This window comes from Silene latifolia, chromosome Y (genome assembly GCF_048544455.1).
Source record: "Silene latifolia isolate original U9 population chromosome Y, ASM4854445v1, whole genome shotgun sequence".
Lineage (NCBI taxonomy): Eukaryota > Viridiplantae > Streptophyta > Magnoliopsida > Caryophyllales > Caryophyllaceae > Silene > Silene latifolia.
The window spans coordinates 319637404-319655768 of record NC_133538.1 but is presented as its reverse complement, the minus strand read 5'-3'; the positions used below and the strand labels follow the sequence as shown (position 1 = coordinate 319655768).

General features: G+C 41.8%; 1 protein-coding gene across 1 annotated transcript; it reads left to right on the top strand.

Annotated features, from left to right (window-relative positions):
- Positions 1-3191: 3191 nt before the first annotated feature.
- Positions 3192-5197, top strand: LOC141631267 (uncharacterized). The gene is made up of 5 exons (XM_074443960.1): positions 3192-3294; positions 3535-3909; positions 3984-4172; positions 4317-4624; positions 4706-5197. The coding sequence occupies exons 1-5, from the start codon at positions 3192-3194 to the stop codon at positions 5195-5197; spliced, it is 1467 nt and encodes a 488-aa protein (XP_074300061.1).
- The last annotated feature ends 13168 nt before the right edge of the window (positions 5198-18365 follow it).

Below are 18365 nucleotides of genomic sequence, written 5' to 3'. Positions count from 1 at the left end.
GATTACTAGTGTAGTAATAATGAATATTAGAAATAATATTTAAGGTTACTAATTTTATTACCTAGTTAGTAATATGATTAGTGTTATGGGTAATTATTTTGGGTGCAACAATGAGGAGACATTCTAGTTTGAATGTTTGAAGTTTTTGGAGGATTATCCTTTTGTGATATAGCTCAAGAACAAGTGAAGGTAGGAGATCTTACTTGTGCCCAAATTTCGGTCAACATGCATGTAAGTAGAAATCGATTTTTCTCTTTATTTGTTCATTTTATCATGCATTCAACTAGATCCATGAGATAAATAATGAGTAATTTATAAAATGAATTAGATGAGTCTAATATGGGTATATGAACCTAACAACTTTGGCATTTTGGAATGTGAAGCTTGTTAGTAAGAGGGTTGTTTAACAGATAGAAATCCAGGGCTTTTATTTTTGTGCTGTTAAGACTGATGGGTTATAGCTTGCGATGTGGTGCGGAATGAGGTCCCGAGCTTTATGTAGCCCAAGCAAAACAGGGTTGGTAAATAATGAGGGATCATATTTCCATGTCAGGATCCTAGGGGTTAAGGTGTGATGTTTCGAGCCTGAGGGGAATCCTCAGAAGCCTAGATAGTTCTCCCTATAACAGTCTCTAGAAGGACTTAAGGGTGAAGCGATGTTGGTTATGATCTTGAGGGGAATCCCAAGGATCCTAGATAGGTCTCCCTGTAACAGTCTCTAGAAGGACTTAAGGGTAAAGAAAGGTTGGGTTTATTGTTAGTTGACGAGGCGTGAGCTCTTATGTTAGCTCTTTGACATCAAATTTGGTGCCTAGGACTTATTGGTCAAGGAATTGGTGGGAAGAGAGGTTGAGGTTTTAGTTTTTGGTATCTTGGACTCTTTGGTCCGGGATTTTGGTGCCTTGGACTCATTGGTCCAGGATTTTAGTGTTTGGACTCATTGGTCCGGGATTTTAATGTGTTGGACTCATTAGTCCGGGAGTTTGGTATGTTGGACTCATTGGTCTGGGATTTTGGTGTGTTGGACTCATTGGTCCGGGGTTTTGGTGTGTTGGACTCAATAGTTCGGGTTTTTGGTGTGTTGGATTCATTGGTCTTGGATTTTGGTGTTTTGCATTGGTCCGGAATTTTGATGTGTTGCACTCATTGGTCTGGGAGTTTGGTATGTTGGACTCATTGGTCCGGGGTCTTGGTGTTCTGGACTCATTGGTCCGCGACTTTGATATCTTAGACTCCTTGGTCCGGGGTTTTGGTGTTTTGGACTCATTGGTCCGCGGCTTTGGCGTTTTGGACTCATTGCTCCGGAATTTTGGTGTTTTGGACTCATTGGTTTGCGGCTTTGGTGTTTTGGACTCATTGGTCGAGGGTTTTGGTGTTTTGGACTCATTGGTCCGCAGCTTTGGTGTTTTGGACTCATTGGTCCTGGGTTTTGGTGTTTTGGACTCATTGATCCGCGACTTTGGTGTCTTGGACTCATTGGTCCGGGGTTTTGCTGTTTTGGACTCATTGGTCCGCAGCTTTCGCTGAATAGCTTTTGGCTTCGGTTTTGTTTTTTGCTACTTGCTTTGCGTTTGGAGATCGATAGGCTTGGATCTATTCATATTTTCCCGTCCTTTATTGGAGCCTGGTGAAGGAGTGGGCGAGAACGGACCTGGAGGTAAGAGGTTTTTGCTTTGTGATGAAATATTTTGGTAATGGGATGTTTTCTTTGGGGAAAGGGCTTGCCTTCCGACATTGATCATAAACAAGAAGATGTTCCGGGTTTGTTATCTGGGTTCGTCATAAAATCCTTTTTTTTTAAAGCTTATTCTAAATTGGGTGCTAATGAAAAGTTTCTATTGCCAAACATGGAATAGGTAAAGAAAATGGACACAGAGTGTCGAGTCCTCTGCTTACTCGGTACGGAACGTCACTCGAGTGTACTCACATCGAGTTGGAATATGTTTGTTTTAAATCAATCTCAAACCAATTTTCGTGGTCATCAGGAAATGGTAAAGGAAGAGAAAAAGATATATGATAGTTGTGCCTTTATTTAGATAAATAATAGTTTACCACAGACTCGAAGAACATGCGTGAGTCATAAGGACAGCCCCCAGTTTGTCACTTAACAATATAAGAACAGACACTAGGATAGATATGAGAAAGCCTAAAACCCAGACTCAGACTCGGACTCAATCTCAGACTCGGACTCCTAATCATCACTTTCCTCTTCAAAGATTTTTGCTTTAGCATCCAGCGGCTTGATTGTTTGGTCTTGAGCGTTGACCCATTTGAGATCTTCACTCTCATTGTTGGGGATGATATGAGGACAATAGTCAATGAGACTTCCATGTCCGCGCATAACGATATGTCCATCAGGGTTGTCTTCATCACTTGGTTGGCATAGGGCTTAAGCTATCAATTCACGGTTGTCGATCATGTCTTGAATAGCATGATTAAGTTTGAATCATGTTTCAATATCATGACCTTTTCCCTGATGATATTGGCAATAGGCACTGCCATCCTAAAAACAGGTTTTCCTCTATTCGGGCAGGTCTAGAGTGGGCCCGATTGGTCGTAGCTTCCCTTCCGTCATAAGCCTTTGAAGAGTTGTGACATATATAAGTTGTGTTGAGATTAGTGAATGTCCTTTGAGAACGTTCGACTTTGCTTTTTGGCTTGAGACATTCAGGAGGATTCTCTTGACTGAGAGGTGCGATTAAGATTTTGCCAGCTTCGATCATATCTTGAATGACATTCTTCATCTTGTAGCACATTTCGCTATCTGACCTTTGCCATGGTGGTACATGTTGTACGCATTACCATCCCAGAATCGGTTTTTCTTGTCTTCTGGTGTCAGGATACCTAAAATCATAGTGATAATACCTCATGGCTTGGTGCCCGTGGTTTTTTCCCTTATTCTCAGGGTTTTTCCACGTATAAATTCTTGTGTCTCACTTTCTTATTTATTCTTAATTCACCCTGTCATACTAGTTAGGCTACTTATTTTGAGTTAGATCACCCTTGAAATCCTTCCCTGGCAGGACATTGTCTCTGTGAGAATTTCTGCTAAAACAATTAGCGCCCACCGTGGGGCATCTAGCTAAAAAATAATCAAAACCTAAATCAAAACAACACAAAAACTCTCCCAAAAAATGACTGGAGATAACATTGAACAACAACTGGCTGCTGCCAAGCAACAACTGTTAGAAATGGAACAACTGAAGCAGAAAATAGCCCGGGCTGAGGCTGAAGTCATGAAACTAAAGGAAACAGAATCTAGTTTGAAGCAAAGGCTGGGAGACAAAGCTTCAGGCTCAAAATTGAAGATTCAGCCTGGAACGCCATTCTCTTCAATCATCAGGAACATTGATTTTTCCAACTTTGGTATTCCAACTCCATCAAAATCCAAAGTAGGAGAAGATGACACACACTCAGAAGATACTCCAAATGAGGCTATTCAAGATCAGACTAACACATCTATAATGATGGCCATGCTCCTGGAAATCCAGAAACTCCATGAGAAATTTGAGAAGATCCCTGGGGTGCCTGCAGCCATTGAGGAATCCAACCCTGAAAGTTATGCTGACTCACCCTTCGTGGATGAAATAGCAAAGATAGATCTACCTAAGAAGTTTGTGGTGCCATCAATGAGAATTTATGATGGAACTACAGACCCTCAAAACCATGCAGCCTATTACAAACAAAGAATGTTGTCAACCTCCATACCCAGTGAGCTGCGACAAGTATGCATGTGCAAAGGCTGTGGGACAACCCTAACTGAACCTGCCCTCCAGTGGTACATCAATCTGCCAAATGGAAGTATCAAGTCCTTTGCATATTTAATAAACTCGTTCAACCATCAATTTGCCAGTAGCAGGGAACTCGAAAAGAGATCCAGTGACCTATACAGAATCAAGCAAAAGCCTGGTGAGACAATCAGAGGGTTCCTAGCCAGATTCAACAAAAAAAATTATCAATCCCCATATGTGATGTTGGAATAGCCGTGGAAGCTTTCAGGCAGGGGCTACCATTGGACATCGACTTCTATGATGAGCTAACTATGAAACCTTGCCTGACTTTTGAAGACGTCCAGGCAAAGGCTATTGTCTACATCAGATTGGAGGAAGACAAAATTTTCAAGGCTGACACCACTAATAATAATTCAGGATATGACAAATCCAAGAGGAAAAGTTCCAATCATAGAGGAAGCAGTTCCAGGCCATCCCCTTATACCAGGCTTGATAGATCAGAAGTCAACTATGCTCATGAGCAACGAGGTAACTCCTATACTTATCCCCCTATTCAGGAATATAACTTCTCTGTTGATACTGCAGGATTGATCGAAAGGTTTGATAACATAGGAAACATTGTCAAGTGGCCTAAGAAGACAAATAATCCTAACTCAAGGAAAGACACAATAAGATGGTGTGAGTTTCCCATAGGACACACAACAGAGGAATGCCTGGGACTACGCAGGCAAGTGGCTTACCTGTTAAAGAAAGGAAACATGACAGATCTGATACCATCAAAGAACATGGAAGACAATGGAACAACAAACGACCAGGAAAGACCACAACGTGACCTGCCCCCAGCACCACCCATCTATGAAGTCAAGTTCATCAATGAAGGATCTGAAATCTGCGTCCTGACTAGCTCAGCTGCAAAGAAAATAGCCAGGGAGTCAAAAATGAAATCTCCTTTTAAACCTAAAAATTTACCTCAGATTACTTTTGATGATACTGCCATACAAGGAATCTCTGATATCCATCATGACGGCCTGGTCATCACCATGCAAATTGGACCTGCACGTGTCCTGAGAATTTTAGTAGATGGTGGCAGCTCAGTCAATCTAATTATGCTCGATGTCTTGAAAGCCATGAAGATTGACGAGAATCAGATCATAAAGAAATCAAATGTCCTGGTAGGATTCAGTGGTGAAACCAAGAACACTCTGGGAGAAATCTACCTGCCAACTTCCGTTGAAGGAGTCTCATCATATGAAAGATTTGGGGTCCTGGATTGCCTTTCATCCTACAATGCCATCCTAGGCAGGCCTTGGATCCACAATGTTAGAGCTATTCCTTCAACCTATCACCAATGCGTCAAAATACCAACAGAGTGGGGAATAGAAACCATTAAAGGTGAACAAAAGTCTGTCCAGGAATGTTACACTGAATCCTTAAAACTTTTCAAGGCAGATAAGTCTCTCGCCTAGCAATTACAATACCCTGTCAGGAGTACTTATGTGGTAGAAACCCAAATGGAAACAGATCAGGTAATTTAAGACCTCGTGTATCCTGACAGGCATGTACTAATAGGATCTGATGTCCTTGACAATATCAGACCAGAACTAGTAAGTTTTCTTAAGAATAAGTCTTCATGTTTTGTCTGGTCTCACTTTGATATGACTGGTATAACTGCTAATATTATTACCTAAAAATTAATATTGACACTTCATTTAAGCCTGTACAGCAGAAAAGGAGAAAGTTTGCCCCTGAACGCAACTCTATCATTAATGAAGAGGTGGACAAACTTCTAGACATGGGCATGATCAGAGAAGTAATATACCCTGAATGGCTAGCCAATGTGGTTGTGGTACAAAAGAAGAATGGCAAGTGGAGAGTTTGTGTAGACTACACAGACCTTAATAAAGCCTGCCCAAAGGTTCCATTCCCACTCCCTCACATTGATGCAATGGTAGACGCTACAGTAGGGCATGAGCTACTAACGTTAATGGATGCTTCAAGTGGATTCAACCAGATCAAGATGCACTCAGCTGACCAGGAAAACACTGCATTCATCACGGAAAGGGGCATATATTGTTACACAGCAATGCCTTTTGGCCTCAAGAATGCAGGGGCAACCTACCAACGCCTGGTCAAAATGATGTTCAAAGATCAAATAGGTGACATAATGGAGGTCTACATTGACGACATGGTGCTTAAATCAAAGAAGGCTGAAGATAATGTAAAGGACCTGGAAGTAGCCTTCAAAATCTTGGAAGAATACAATATGAAGCTCAACCCCTCCAAATGCCACTTTGGAGTCTCTTCAAGCAAATTCCTTAGATACATGGTGACAAAAAGAGGGATTGAAGCCAGCCCAGAACAGATAAAAGCCATCTTGGAACTAGAATCTCCCAAACCAGTCAAAGATATCTAAAGATTAACAGGATGAGTTGCAGCCCTGAACAGATTCATATCCAGGTCATCTGAAAGATGCAGATCTTTCCATGACCTCCTCAGGAAGAACAAATCATTCAAATGGATGCCTGAGCACGAAACAGCCTTCCAAGATTTAAAAACCTACCTGGCTACTCCTCCACTACTGGCCAAACCTAACAAAGGAGAACCCCTGACGGTTTACTTATCAGTCACTGAAACTGCAGTAAGTGGAGTCCTGGCCAAGGAGATTGAAGGCCAACAACACCCTGTCTACTATGTAAGTAAGAGTCTCCTAGATGCAGAAATAAGGTATGGATTACTTGAAAAATATGTGCTTGCTTTAATTATATCCTGTACAAAACTAAGACCTTACTTTGAAAGTCACTCAATAATTGTCAGGAGCAACCTGCCTATCAAATCTGTCCTGAGAAAACCTGAACTTTCAGGCATAATGGCAAAATGGCCAGTACAACTAAGTACTTATGACATAACCTTTGAACCTAGGATAGCCATTAAATCCCAGGCATTAGCAGACTTCGTGGCTGAATTTAGTCCCAGCTTAGAACTAGACCTTATAAAAAAAGTCGACCATCTAGACACCCAAAAACTAGGCTAAGAATGGACCTTACACGTAGATGGAGCAACAAATATGAGAGTAATTGGCCTAGGATTAGTACTAAAATCACCATATGGAGATCTAATTGCTCAAGGTATTAGTTGTGAGTTCAAAGCAACAAAAAATGAAGCTGAATATGAAGCCTGGATAGCTAGACTCAAGATATGTATAGATCTTGGTGTGAAAAATCTCAAGGTAAAAACTTACTCTCTTTTAATTTCTAATCAAGTCAAAGGAACCTATGCAGCAAAGGATTCCAAAATGATTATTTATTTAGATTATGTTAAAAACCCTTACAAATAATTTCGTTCATTTGACATTGATCAAATACCAAGAGACTTAAACACTCAGGCTGATGCCCTAGCCAGTCTGGGATCAAATTTCAGCCCTGCTGTATTTGATAAGATACCTATTGTTCACCTATTAGAACCTACCATTGAAAAGCCTGACCAAATCTGTCCCATCAATGAGGACACAAACTCCTAGACCAGACCATGCTACAATTGGTTTTTACATGGGATACTGCCCAAAGATAGGCATAAAGTAAGGGCCCTTAGAATTAGAGCTTCCACTTATAATATTATAAATAATATGTTGTTCAAAAAGTCTCAGGCAGGACCTTATCTGCGATGCCTGGAAACTCATGAAGCCAAACAGGTTATTGAGGAAATACATGATGGATACTATGGAAATCACAAAGGCGGCAGAAGTCGGGCAAGCAAGGTACTAAGGATAGGCTACTTCTGGCCAACCCTTAAAGCTGATTGCATAGCTTACAACTCCAAATGTGAAGCCTGCCAACTTCATTCTCCATTCATCCACCAACCATCAGAATTGCTGCACTCCATCTCAGCTCCCTGGCCGTTCATGAAATGGGGAATGAATATTGTAGGCAAACTACCCTAAGCTCCAGGACAAAAAGTCTTCATGTTAGCCATGACTGACTACTTCTAAAAGTGGATAGAGGCTGACTCATATAGGCAAGTCAAGGAGAAGGATGTCATATCATTCATCAAACGTAATAACATATGCAGATATGACATCCCCTCAGAAATAGTTTGTGACAATGGTACTCAGTTCGTGGGAAAAAGGACAATGGTTTTCTGTGCACAATGGAATATCAATCTTGTCACTTCTACACCAGCCTATCCAAAAGCCAACGGTCAGGCTGAATCCAGCAACAAAGTGGTAATCAGCTGCCTAAAAAAAAAAAACTAAAAAGAAGAAAAGGCAGATGGGCTGAAGAGCTCTCCCTAGTCCCCTGGGTTGACAGAACTACACCTAAAACAGCCACAGGCCAGACTCCTTACTCCCTGGTCTATGGCTGTGAAGCAGTAATCCCAGCGGAATCCATGTGCCAACTACCAGAAGTAGCCTGAACACCATAGAGGAGAACAAGCCTTTACTACAGGATAACCTAACCCTGGCAGAAGAATTGAGGGATGCAGCCAAGATCAGAATAGCCTCTTACCAGCAAACAGTAGCCAAAAGCTACAACAAAAACGTAAACATCAGGGTATTTAAGGAAGGAGACCTGGTCCTGCGAAATGTCTTCCCAAATACCAAGGGCAAAAATGCTGGCAAACTAGCTCCTACATGGGAAGGACCTTACCTGATTGACTCAATAGTAAGACAGGGAGCCTACAGGCTACAAACCCTGGACGGATAAATGATCCCCAGATCTTGGAACATCTCCCACCTAAAAGTATTCCATATATAAACTTAGTATCCCATGATCCAAATCAGGTAAGATCATTTAACCTTATCTCCTACCTGCCTAAGTCATATGCGAAAATGCCTCAACAAAATCATACGACCTCTTTATGCTATCAATACATGCTTTCCTGCTAACTGCCATTTTGCTTGAAAACCTTCTTGCTAAATTCTTATTTAAAGTGCAAATTCTACCATATTATGTTAAATCCTGAAAAATTGTTTTACGCCTTTTTATTATTTATTTAAGATCATTATAGTCACAAGCTTAAACAAATATTCAGGATTGAGGGCCACTCCACTCAACCTGATTAGCATCTCAGAAAAGTTTTACAAAACTTGGCATTTGCCACATCCAAAAAATACATACAAAAAACCGAGCTCAGTACAAAAAAGAAAAGTATGATGGTGGAATAGACCAGACCACTTATCTTAAAGCCCTCCTGACAGGCCGAGGGCTATAAGCCCTCCTGACTGGAAACCACACCTCTTACCCAGAAAAGCCCTCCTAACAAGCAAAAAGCCATGATTTCCTAAGAAAGGATTGAGGGCCATCCCTCCTGACAGGCATTACCCTAACAAAAATGCTTCAAATTACATTATTACAGGTACCAATCAATCAAACCAAGACACACAAAGGAACAAGAAAACGCCTTCAAATTTCATCAAGACAAAAACAGCAGATCCAAAGTTGCCCAGGGAATATCCCTCCTGGGTAGGACAAAATACCAGCAAAATCTAAAAATAGTTTCTCTAGGGAACATCCTCCCCTGGATGGGCCAAAAAACAGTTACTCTAAAAACTAAGCTATTAACCTGCCTTGGAAGCAGTAGAAGAACTGATGCCCTCATCAACGGCCTCCTCCTCCTCCTCTTCATCATCCTCTTCGTCATCAGGCTCACCACTTTTTTCCTTGGATGGGGGAGAATCAACCTCATCATCAGCATGTAACTTGCAAAGGTCAAGATAGGTGGCATTAAGATCAGCCATCTCTTTATCAGGATTCCAGTATGGCCTGACTTCAACGGGCTCCTTCATGGCATCTACACGACCCTTTCCAAAGAAATACATGGCAACATCCTTGTATCTACCCTGCACCAAGTCCCTCTCAGCAGCTAGCTCCTCATTCACCCTCAGCTGATCCTACATAGCCTGCGTCTCAACCTTCAATTCTTCCTGGACGGTGTTAAGCTTGGCTTGGATAAACTTCATAACATTCTGAGTAGAACCCAGCTTTGATGTCTCCACAACTAGCCATGCTTTCCCTACCCCATTTTCCTTCTTTAAAGACGCATTCTCCATTTTCAGCACCATTAAATCCATCTTCAGGGACTCAGCATCCTTCTTCAGGCATTGCACCTCCCAATCCAAAGTATCTTTCACAGCATTTGAAGACTCCAGCTGACAGGCACCCCGCAACATATCATTTACATTCTACAATAAGACTACAGATCATGTAAGACAAAACAAAAAACACACAACCAAAATAAAACTAAGGAGAAAGGAGTCATTACCTCCTGAAGCATAGTAACCAGGTTAGCAACACCATCCCTGGAAAGATACATAGCAGCCAATGCCCGAGCAAACGACTCCTCAGCCTGATATTTGTAGTAGGGATCGTCAACCAAGAAAGAATGAGCCTGGATTTGTTCCTTAGCAAATTGAACTTCATCAAGCTTGTCCCTTACTCCCCTAACCTCACTAACTCCCTCTGAAGTTTCATCCGACCTTTTACTCTTGTCAGCACGACCAGGCTCATCAATCACAACATTTAGGGGAGACACTAGTTGAGCATGTTGGGTAGGTGCCTGAACTTGGAATGCGCTATCACTCCCCGTAGCCTCACTACTCTGTGATTTCTCCCCTGTGATATGAGAAACAGTTGCTTTCACTAGAGATAGGCCAAAGCTAGCAATCTTGGCAGAAGCCCTGGTGGCTACACGACGCAACCCTATATCAGTAATACTAACATATGTTCAAGCAAAGAAACTCACAAAGAAGAAACAAAAAAGAACTTACTGCCTGACGAAGAAGCCCCTGAAGCTTTGGCACCACTAACAGCCTTATAGGTACTCAATTTAGCCTTCTTAAAACGAGGTATAGGCGCCTGCCCAAGGCAGGCAGGCCATGCCCTTTCCTCATCAGGTAGAGCCATAAAACAGAAATCCGGTCAGTTGACCCCTCAGCATCAGGATTATTAGCCCAATCAGCCACTACAAATACAATTCAAGTAAGCCTATTTTCAAAATGCAATTTTAAAACTATTATAACCAAAATTGAATGCAGGGAAAAGAATTTACCTCCCTCAACAACAGGATAGCTGAGATAATCCAAGTCAGGGGCAACAGAATCTGCCCTGATGAACATATAGGTTGTAGCCCAACCCTTATCATCGCCTGAATCGAAATTTGTAATCAGATGAGTCATTTTTTCCCTGACTCGAAGATTGAAGCGCCCAGTGGTATTGCTTTTCAAGTGGTAAACCCTTCTCGAAATCCTGAAGAGTAATTACCAATTTATTCTTGGCACAGAGGTGTTCAACGGAATGAACAATCTTCCAAACCATTGGCATAAGCTGGAAAGGGGCAACCTTGACAGCCCTGATAACTTCAACCATGAACGGAGAAAGTGGAAGCTGACAGCCTCCTTTGAACGCCCACTCTAAAATACGAAACCAGCCAGGACTACACCAATTAACCCTGACTAGACCGCTCTCAGGGATCCAGACCTCAGCTTCAGCAGGGAGAAGACCCCTACCGTTCAAATAGTGCTCAAAAGAAGGCTTCAATTGGTTAGCCTCAGGGAATGAAGCAGGCAGAGACTTTACAGGGGCAAAAGTGACACCCTTGTACGTCATAGACAGAATTTCTGGAGGAGTAGGAATCTCCACAACTTCATCTTCAGGAATGATTTCAAGAACATCAACTACCACAGGAGCCTGTTCAACCCCAGCAACAGCCTTGGACGCAGCAATATTTTTTTTTCCTGCAGCCATTTTTTATGATTGGAATATAAGATTGATTTTTTTAGAGAAAGAGTTATTTCACAAAAGGAATTTTGGAAGAGAAAGAAATTTTAGAAGATTGAAGAATGAAATATGAAAGCAAGACAAACAGTGCAAGGTTTTATAGCCGCAAAAATACAACGGATAGCACAAGTGCACAAATCTAATCATACCTCTCCTAGGGTTTGATGAACCTACCTCATTTATGAAGACTAGCCCTTATAGAAGTTAAAAGGGACTCAAACTCTTTTTCCGGTAAAATATTCCTATACATTTTTTGCCTGGCCCGAATTTTTATCTCCTAATACCTGGCCAGATCCATTGGGAATAAGAAGATAAGGGGCAATTGTTGGGCCTAGAATTACCCTGCCTGATCAGACAAGAATCAGGCAATGTTCAAAGCCAAGCCTGAAAGGATGACATTCCATACAAAACATTAGAACACCTGAACAGGCACCAACCAGGAGGGAAAGATAGGTCAGGCATTCGTTAAAGCCAGGCCTAAGATATCTCACCAAGCCACATGATAAAGCATAACCTGAAGGCGCCAGGCGACATCAAAAGCTCTTCAAAGTAGTTCCTATTTGCACGGAAGACTCATTCAACAATATTCACAACGGTTTTGATACGGTCAACTTAGCAGATATAGAGGCAGCCAATTGTTTAGTCAACAAACCACTCCCGTGTAAATAGGGCACGAGGCCTATTTACCAGGAAACCCTAAACCAACCTCCAAGGACCGTTGCAAGGCTACTATAAATAGTAAAGAAGAAGGAAAGAATAGGATCACTTGCTTACTCACTCATTTACTCGTACTTTTACTCTCATACTTGTAATCAAAACATTACTTAGCATTATTATTGAGCAACCACACCTAAATCCTTCTCCTGACATACACATTCCCTATCAGGATACCTAAAATCATAGTGATAATCCCTCCTAACTTGGTGCCCGTTGTTTTTTCCCTTATTCCTAGGGTTTTTCCACGTATAAATTCTTGTGTCTCACTTTCTTATTTATTCTTTATTCAATCTTTCATACTAGTCAGGCTACTTATTTTGAGTTAGATCACCCTTCAAATCCTTCCCTGGCAGGACATCGTCTCTGTCAGAATTCCTGCTAAAACAACCGTAATATCAATTAATGCACTTTAACCACGACCTCGTTCGAGTTTCACCTCTAAGGATGACAAAAACAAATCTGTCCTAGTTTTCCCCAGCTGAGTCGCCATTCTGTGGACATGGGCCACCTACACGCCAGTCTATGAACATGAGCCACCTGCATGCCAAGCCAATCTGTGGACATATAGCGGTCTTGAAGCCACTTTTGGAGATGTTCAGAGTCGCCACCAAGCAATTATAAGATCCTTGGAAACCGTCCGAATCCACTTTATACCTCGGTCAATCAAGGCAAAAAGCGATGCTTGACATAGGTACTAAATATAAGGACTCGTCCCCCTTTAGCATCCTATCGCTAGAATAACTCTCGTTGCCATGGATAAGGCCATCCACTATCTAAAGGTTCTGAGTAAGGGGTGAGGGTACGTATTGGGAAGCTCTTTAATCGAACACCCAATCCCGCCCGCGTTAGCGGCCTCTACTGATCGGTCGTGGTTGCTAAGTGCAAAAGTTGATAAAACGATAAATGCATGAATGCGTATCCAAAAGTTTAACCTAACATGTGAAAGTTTTCTAAGTCGGTTTGTTTTTCCAAATATCAAGTAAATGATGTCGAGTTGGATTTAGATTAATTTGTATGCCAAAACGGAAATTAAACATCCATTTACAAGTTCGGATTATGATGCTTAACATGATCCATTTACTTGGAAAAGAAGTATGTTTAAATGATAGTGTAAAATATGAAATGTAAACTTGTCAATCTTATCCATCATGTATTCGGGTCAACCGAAGTCAAGATCGTCCTAGACAAGTGCTAAAAATGAAACAGAACAGTGCCGGGTAACCCCTTTGGGGCGAGAGCCATATGGCGAGGCAACAAGACCTGTCCAGATTTGAAATGTAGAAAACAGGAGCTGCCTTGGGGCGCGAGCCATCAGGCGACCTATAGAGCCTCTTCTAGATGTTTAAAAGGTCTTAAAAACCGCTTTTGTGATTAATGGTTTGCAGGTATTGTTTGCATGACTCGGAAGAATTACTATTATCTAAGTAATATTGGTTGTCGGATTTGCAAGTTTGAAAAGTATAGTAAAATGTGTAAAAAGTGTATGCTTAACCATTTTGTCATCGTACTCGAATCAAATCGACGTGGCACATATGTTATCCAAGGATGACATATGATATGGTCAAGATAAGGATAAAAATAAAATAAAATAAAAGTAAAAGAAAAATGTTTGATATGAACTAATATGTTAATTTCATTTCTTTGTAATTAGTCAAGTTTGTCATCGTACTCGGATTAAACCGACATGGTATAAGGAACCAAGAATTATTATGAATTATGACTAATCTGTTTGCAAGTGTAAATAAATGAGAAAAATGGTAGGTAAAAGAAAAGAGTGTTAGAATACCCTTTAACATGTAATTAACCAAATAATATCACCGAGTCACAGATTAAACCATTATGGTATAAGGAACCCAAGGTGATTACAATTTATGGTTAAAAAGTTTGTCATAAAAAAGGTGTTTTGAAAATGTTTGAAATGATGAAAAATGTTAGAATAAAAGATGAAACATAGAGGAGAGACGAGCACAAACACGTTTAAATTCTGACCAGAGACCCCATATGAGGCGCGAGGTTGGTAGTGGTGGGCATTTATAGAGAAATGGGGGGTGTTAGGTCGATTGAGAATTATGGGGTGTGAAGGTGGGTATTTATAGAGAAATAAGGGATGTTAGGTCGATTGAGTTTGCTTGGAGGTTAAGGAGGAAGCCCATTGAGGCGCGAGCCACCTAGTGCCTCAATGGGGTGTCCTGTCCTTTTCGGAAATTTGGATTTTCCCTTTGTTCTAACCAATGATTTGGTTGGTTGTGTTTTGTGGTTTATGTGATTGCTTAGCTGCCTAAGCTTTCTTTTGGGTGTTATTTGGGGTGGGTATTTTGTGGGTTTGACCCGTGTTGAGTCGGGATTTGAATTTTGAGTTGGTTTTTGACCTGGTGTCATTTTTGACCCTAATTAGAGTAATTTTAATGAAAACGGCATGATAAAGCCATCCGTCGAATTATTTTTGACATTCGAGACTCGGGATGACTCGAGTTGACTCATATTGACTCGGGTTGCGGGTTTCTGAGTCGGTTTTGGGTCCGAAGACAGTTTCAACTCTAAATAGTGTTGTTTTAATGCAAATGAATTTAGAAAACCATTTTTGAAATCATTTTTCATATCCGAGTAATGTACTAAACCGTCTCATGTATAGCCAATCCACGCACACATGTCAGGAACATGTTGTAGTCCTATCATCATCGGGTCTTTTTTGGAAGCTGCGGATACTGGGTATCTACACATTTTCCTCCTTTTGAGTGTAGATGTATTTCAAACACTTATGATCTGAAAACACTTTAAAGGTTTCCCCGTATAAATAATGCCTCCAAATCTTGAGAGCAAATACCATTGCACGCAACTCCAAATCATGAGTACGATAGTTCTCCTCATAGGGCTTCAACTGCCTCGAAGCATATGCAATCACTTTCCCATTTTGCATCAAAACACATCCCAATCCATTCTTCGAAGCATCAATGTAAATTTCGAAATTCTCACTTCCCTCAGGCAAAGCTAGAATGGGAGTTGTAGTCAAACACTCCTTTAACGCTAGGAACGCCGTCTCACAACTCTCATCCCAATGAAATTTGGTCTCTTTCCTCAATAAAGCTGCCATAGGTCTAGCAATCTTGGAAAAATATTTCACGAACCTTCTATAATAGCCAGCCAAACCCAAGACACTCTGAATCTCAGCAACATTTTTTTGGTGCTTTCCAGTTTGACACCGCCTTGATCTTACTAGGATCCACAGCTACACCATCCTTTGAAAACATGGCCCAGAAAGGCCACCTTCTCTAACCAGAACTCACACTTAGACAATTTAGCATATAGTTGGTTCTCTCGCAAAGTCTACAATACCAACCTCAAATGCTCCCCGTGCTCTTCCTTAGTCTTAGAATAGACTAAGATGTCATCGATGAAAACCACCACAAACCTATCCAGAAACGGACTGAAGATCTGATTTATAAAATCTATGAACACTGTCGGTGCATTAGTCAACCCGAAAGACATTACCACAACTCAAAGTGACCATACCGGGACCGAAAAGCTGTCTTAGGAATATCTTCATCCGCAATCCTAAACTGGTGATAACTAACCCGACCTTAGATCGATCTTTGAAAATACCCAGGCTCTACTCAACTGGTCAAACAGATCATCAATCCTCAGCAAAGGATACCTATTCTTCACGGTAACATCACGGTAACATGGTTTAACTCTCTGTAGTCGATGCACAACCTCATACTACCGTCCTTCTTTTTCACGAATAGAACTGGCGCACCCAAAGGCGATACACTAGGTTGAATGTATCCCTTATCCAACAACTCGTTCAGCTGCTTCTTTAACTCTTCCAACTCTTTTGGCCCCACACGGTACAGACCCTTAGATATAGGTCTCGTCTCTGGTTTAAGCTCAACACTGAAATCAATGTCCCTCTTAGGAGGTAACCCTGGTATCTCTTCCAGAAAGACATCATTGAACTCACTTACCACCGGTATCTCTGCTGCTGACGGCTCTTTCACCCGAGTATCCCTCACATGACAAAGGATCATAGGACACCACTTCCTCAAATATGACTTTAAAGTCATAGCTGCAATCATCTTTACCTTGGGTTTTGCAACAAACTCCCGATATGACACTCTAATTCCCTTAAAACCTTTTAAGGACACTTTTTTTGACGACAGTTTATCTTGGCCTCATACTTACCCAACCAATCCATCCCGACTATAACCTAAAACCCATCCATAGGAAACTCAAGTAAATTGACTGGTAAGTCCACTTGCCCAGCCACCATAGACACCCTTTTATACAACTTATGACATGACACTGATTCCCCCAATTGTATAAACACATTATCTTTTACCAACTCGTACTCCCCCAAACCCATGGTTAAAGCATGACCCCTAGACATCAAAGAATGGGTTACCCCTGAATCAAACAAAACGAAAGTCGGTTTATGATTAACAAGAAAAGTACCGGTGACAACTTGCGCATCATCCTCAGGCGCCTGTTTACCCATCATAAAGAGTTTGCCATTGTTCTTCTGACCTCCCCCTTTGACAGTAGTCGTTGATGTAGTAGGCTTAGTCGCCGAATTCTGAGTCACACGTTTATTCAGGCGCTGATAGGATACACCACTGTTGTGGTTATAGCCGCCATTGTTGTTGCTCTGACCTCCTTGGTTATTCCACGACTCAGCTGGCCTGTTACTCACCAAACTATGGCTCAGAGTTTGCAAATAGTTCCCCTGGTAAGACCACAGAAAGCCTCCTCCTCCTCCTCCAGCACTCTTACACTCAAACCATTTGTGGCCTACCCCGCCACAGTTGAAACATTGCAAGGTAGAGTTGTCACTGGTACTTTGACCACCTCTTCCTCACACACGAGATCCCCCACTAAAGCTAGATCCTCCAGAATAACCTCTAGCCTGGTTGTGGTTACCACGCTTGTAGCTCGATTGATTGCCACCCTCACTCTCAGCTTTCCTCTTCTCACTTCCCTTTTCTTTGGCTTCCTTGGCCATGTTAACCAACCGCTCCGCATGCCCTGCTCTCTCTTAGACTTCCTTTATATCCTAAATCACCCCAGCTGGCAGCTTCTCTATAATCTTCAGCGATAGCCCTCTCTCAAATCGGAGAGCCAGACTCAGTTGACTCAACTGCATGTCCTCCGCATAGTGCAACAGTTTGTTGAACTTGTGATAGTATTCAGTCACGGTCATGCTACCAGTTATAGCAAAAGTGTCAAAATCAGCCCTCAACCTGTTACGAATATGCTCTGGAACGAAGTGGTTCCTCATTGCCTTCTTAAACTCTACCAAAGGAATTGCAGTTTTACCAAGGTTCCTATAGTATGCCCGTACAGCCTCTCTCTTACGGTGCCACCATACCCGAGCCTCATCTCTTAGATAGAACGCAACTTGTTCTACTTTCATATCTTCCGGACAATGAACAACCTCTAACACACTCTCCGTTTCCCTGTGCTAGGTGTCGAGCAGTTTAGGCTCGCTTGTGCCCTTATATGGTGGTTCTCAAATGGGATGCATCCACCATTTTTTCCTTCCCTTTCCCCACATTCTTTTCACCCTCAGTGAGCGCCTCTTGCTGCTCGATCATCCTAGTGATCTCATCTAGGCTCATCTGAGACGCCTGGATATAAGCAGCTAAAATCTTTGGCGGCATTTTTGAGGTTTAATAACCAAGATAAACGTAAGCACATAGCCTACGGCTCCAAAAAAAATATCACATACGCCAAAGAGGTACTCGGTTGAGTACACGGAGGTACTCGGTCGAGTACCCGAAGGTACTCGGTCGAGTACCCGGAGGTACTCGGTCGAGTACGAACTACTCGGTCTAGTATACCGACTACTCGGCTGAGTACTCTGACTCCAGTAGTTGATCTTAAATGTGCAAAAAGCATACTCGGTCGAGTACCTTTGGTACTCGGTCGAGTACGCCCCACTTGGTCGAATACTGCAACTACTCGGCCGAGTGGTCATATTCCAGTAGCCACTGCAAAGTTCACAAAAACCGTCACTCGGTCGAGTGCTAGGTTACTCGGCCGAATTATGCCAAAACGACTCCCGACATATTCCCAACAAGTATATAAGTACGTAACCAACAACCTATTCACATATTCCTATAACCAAATAAGTCAAAATGTAAACAATCAA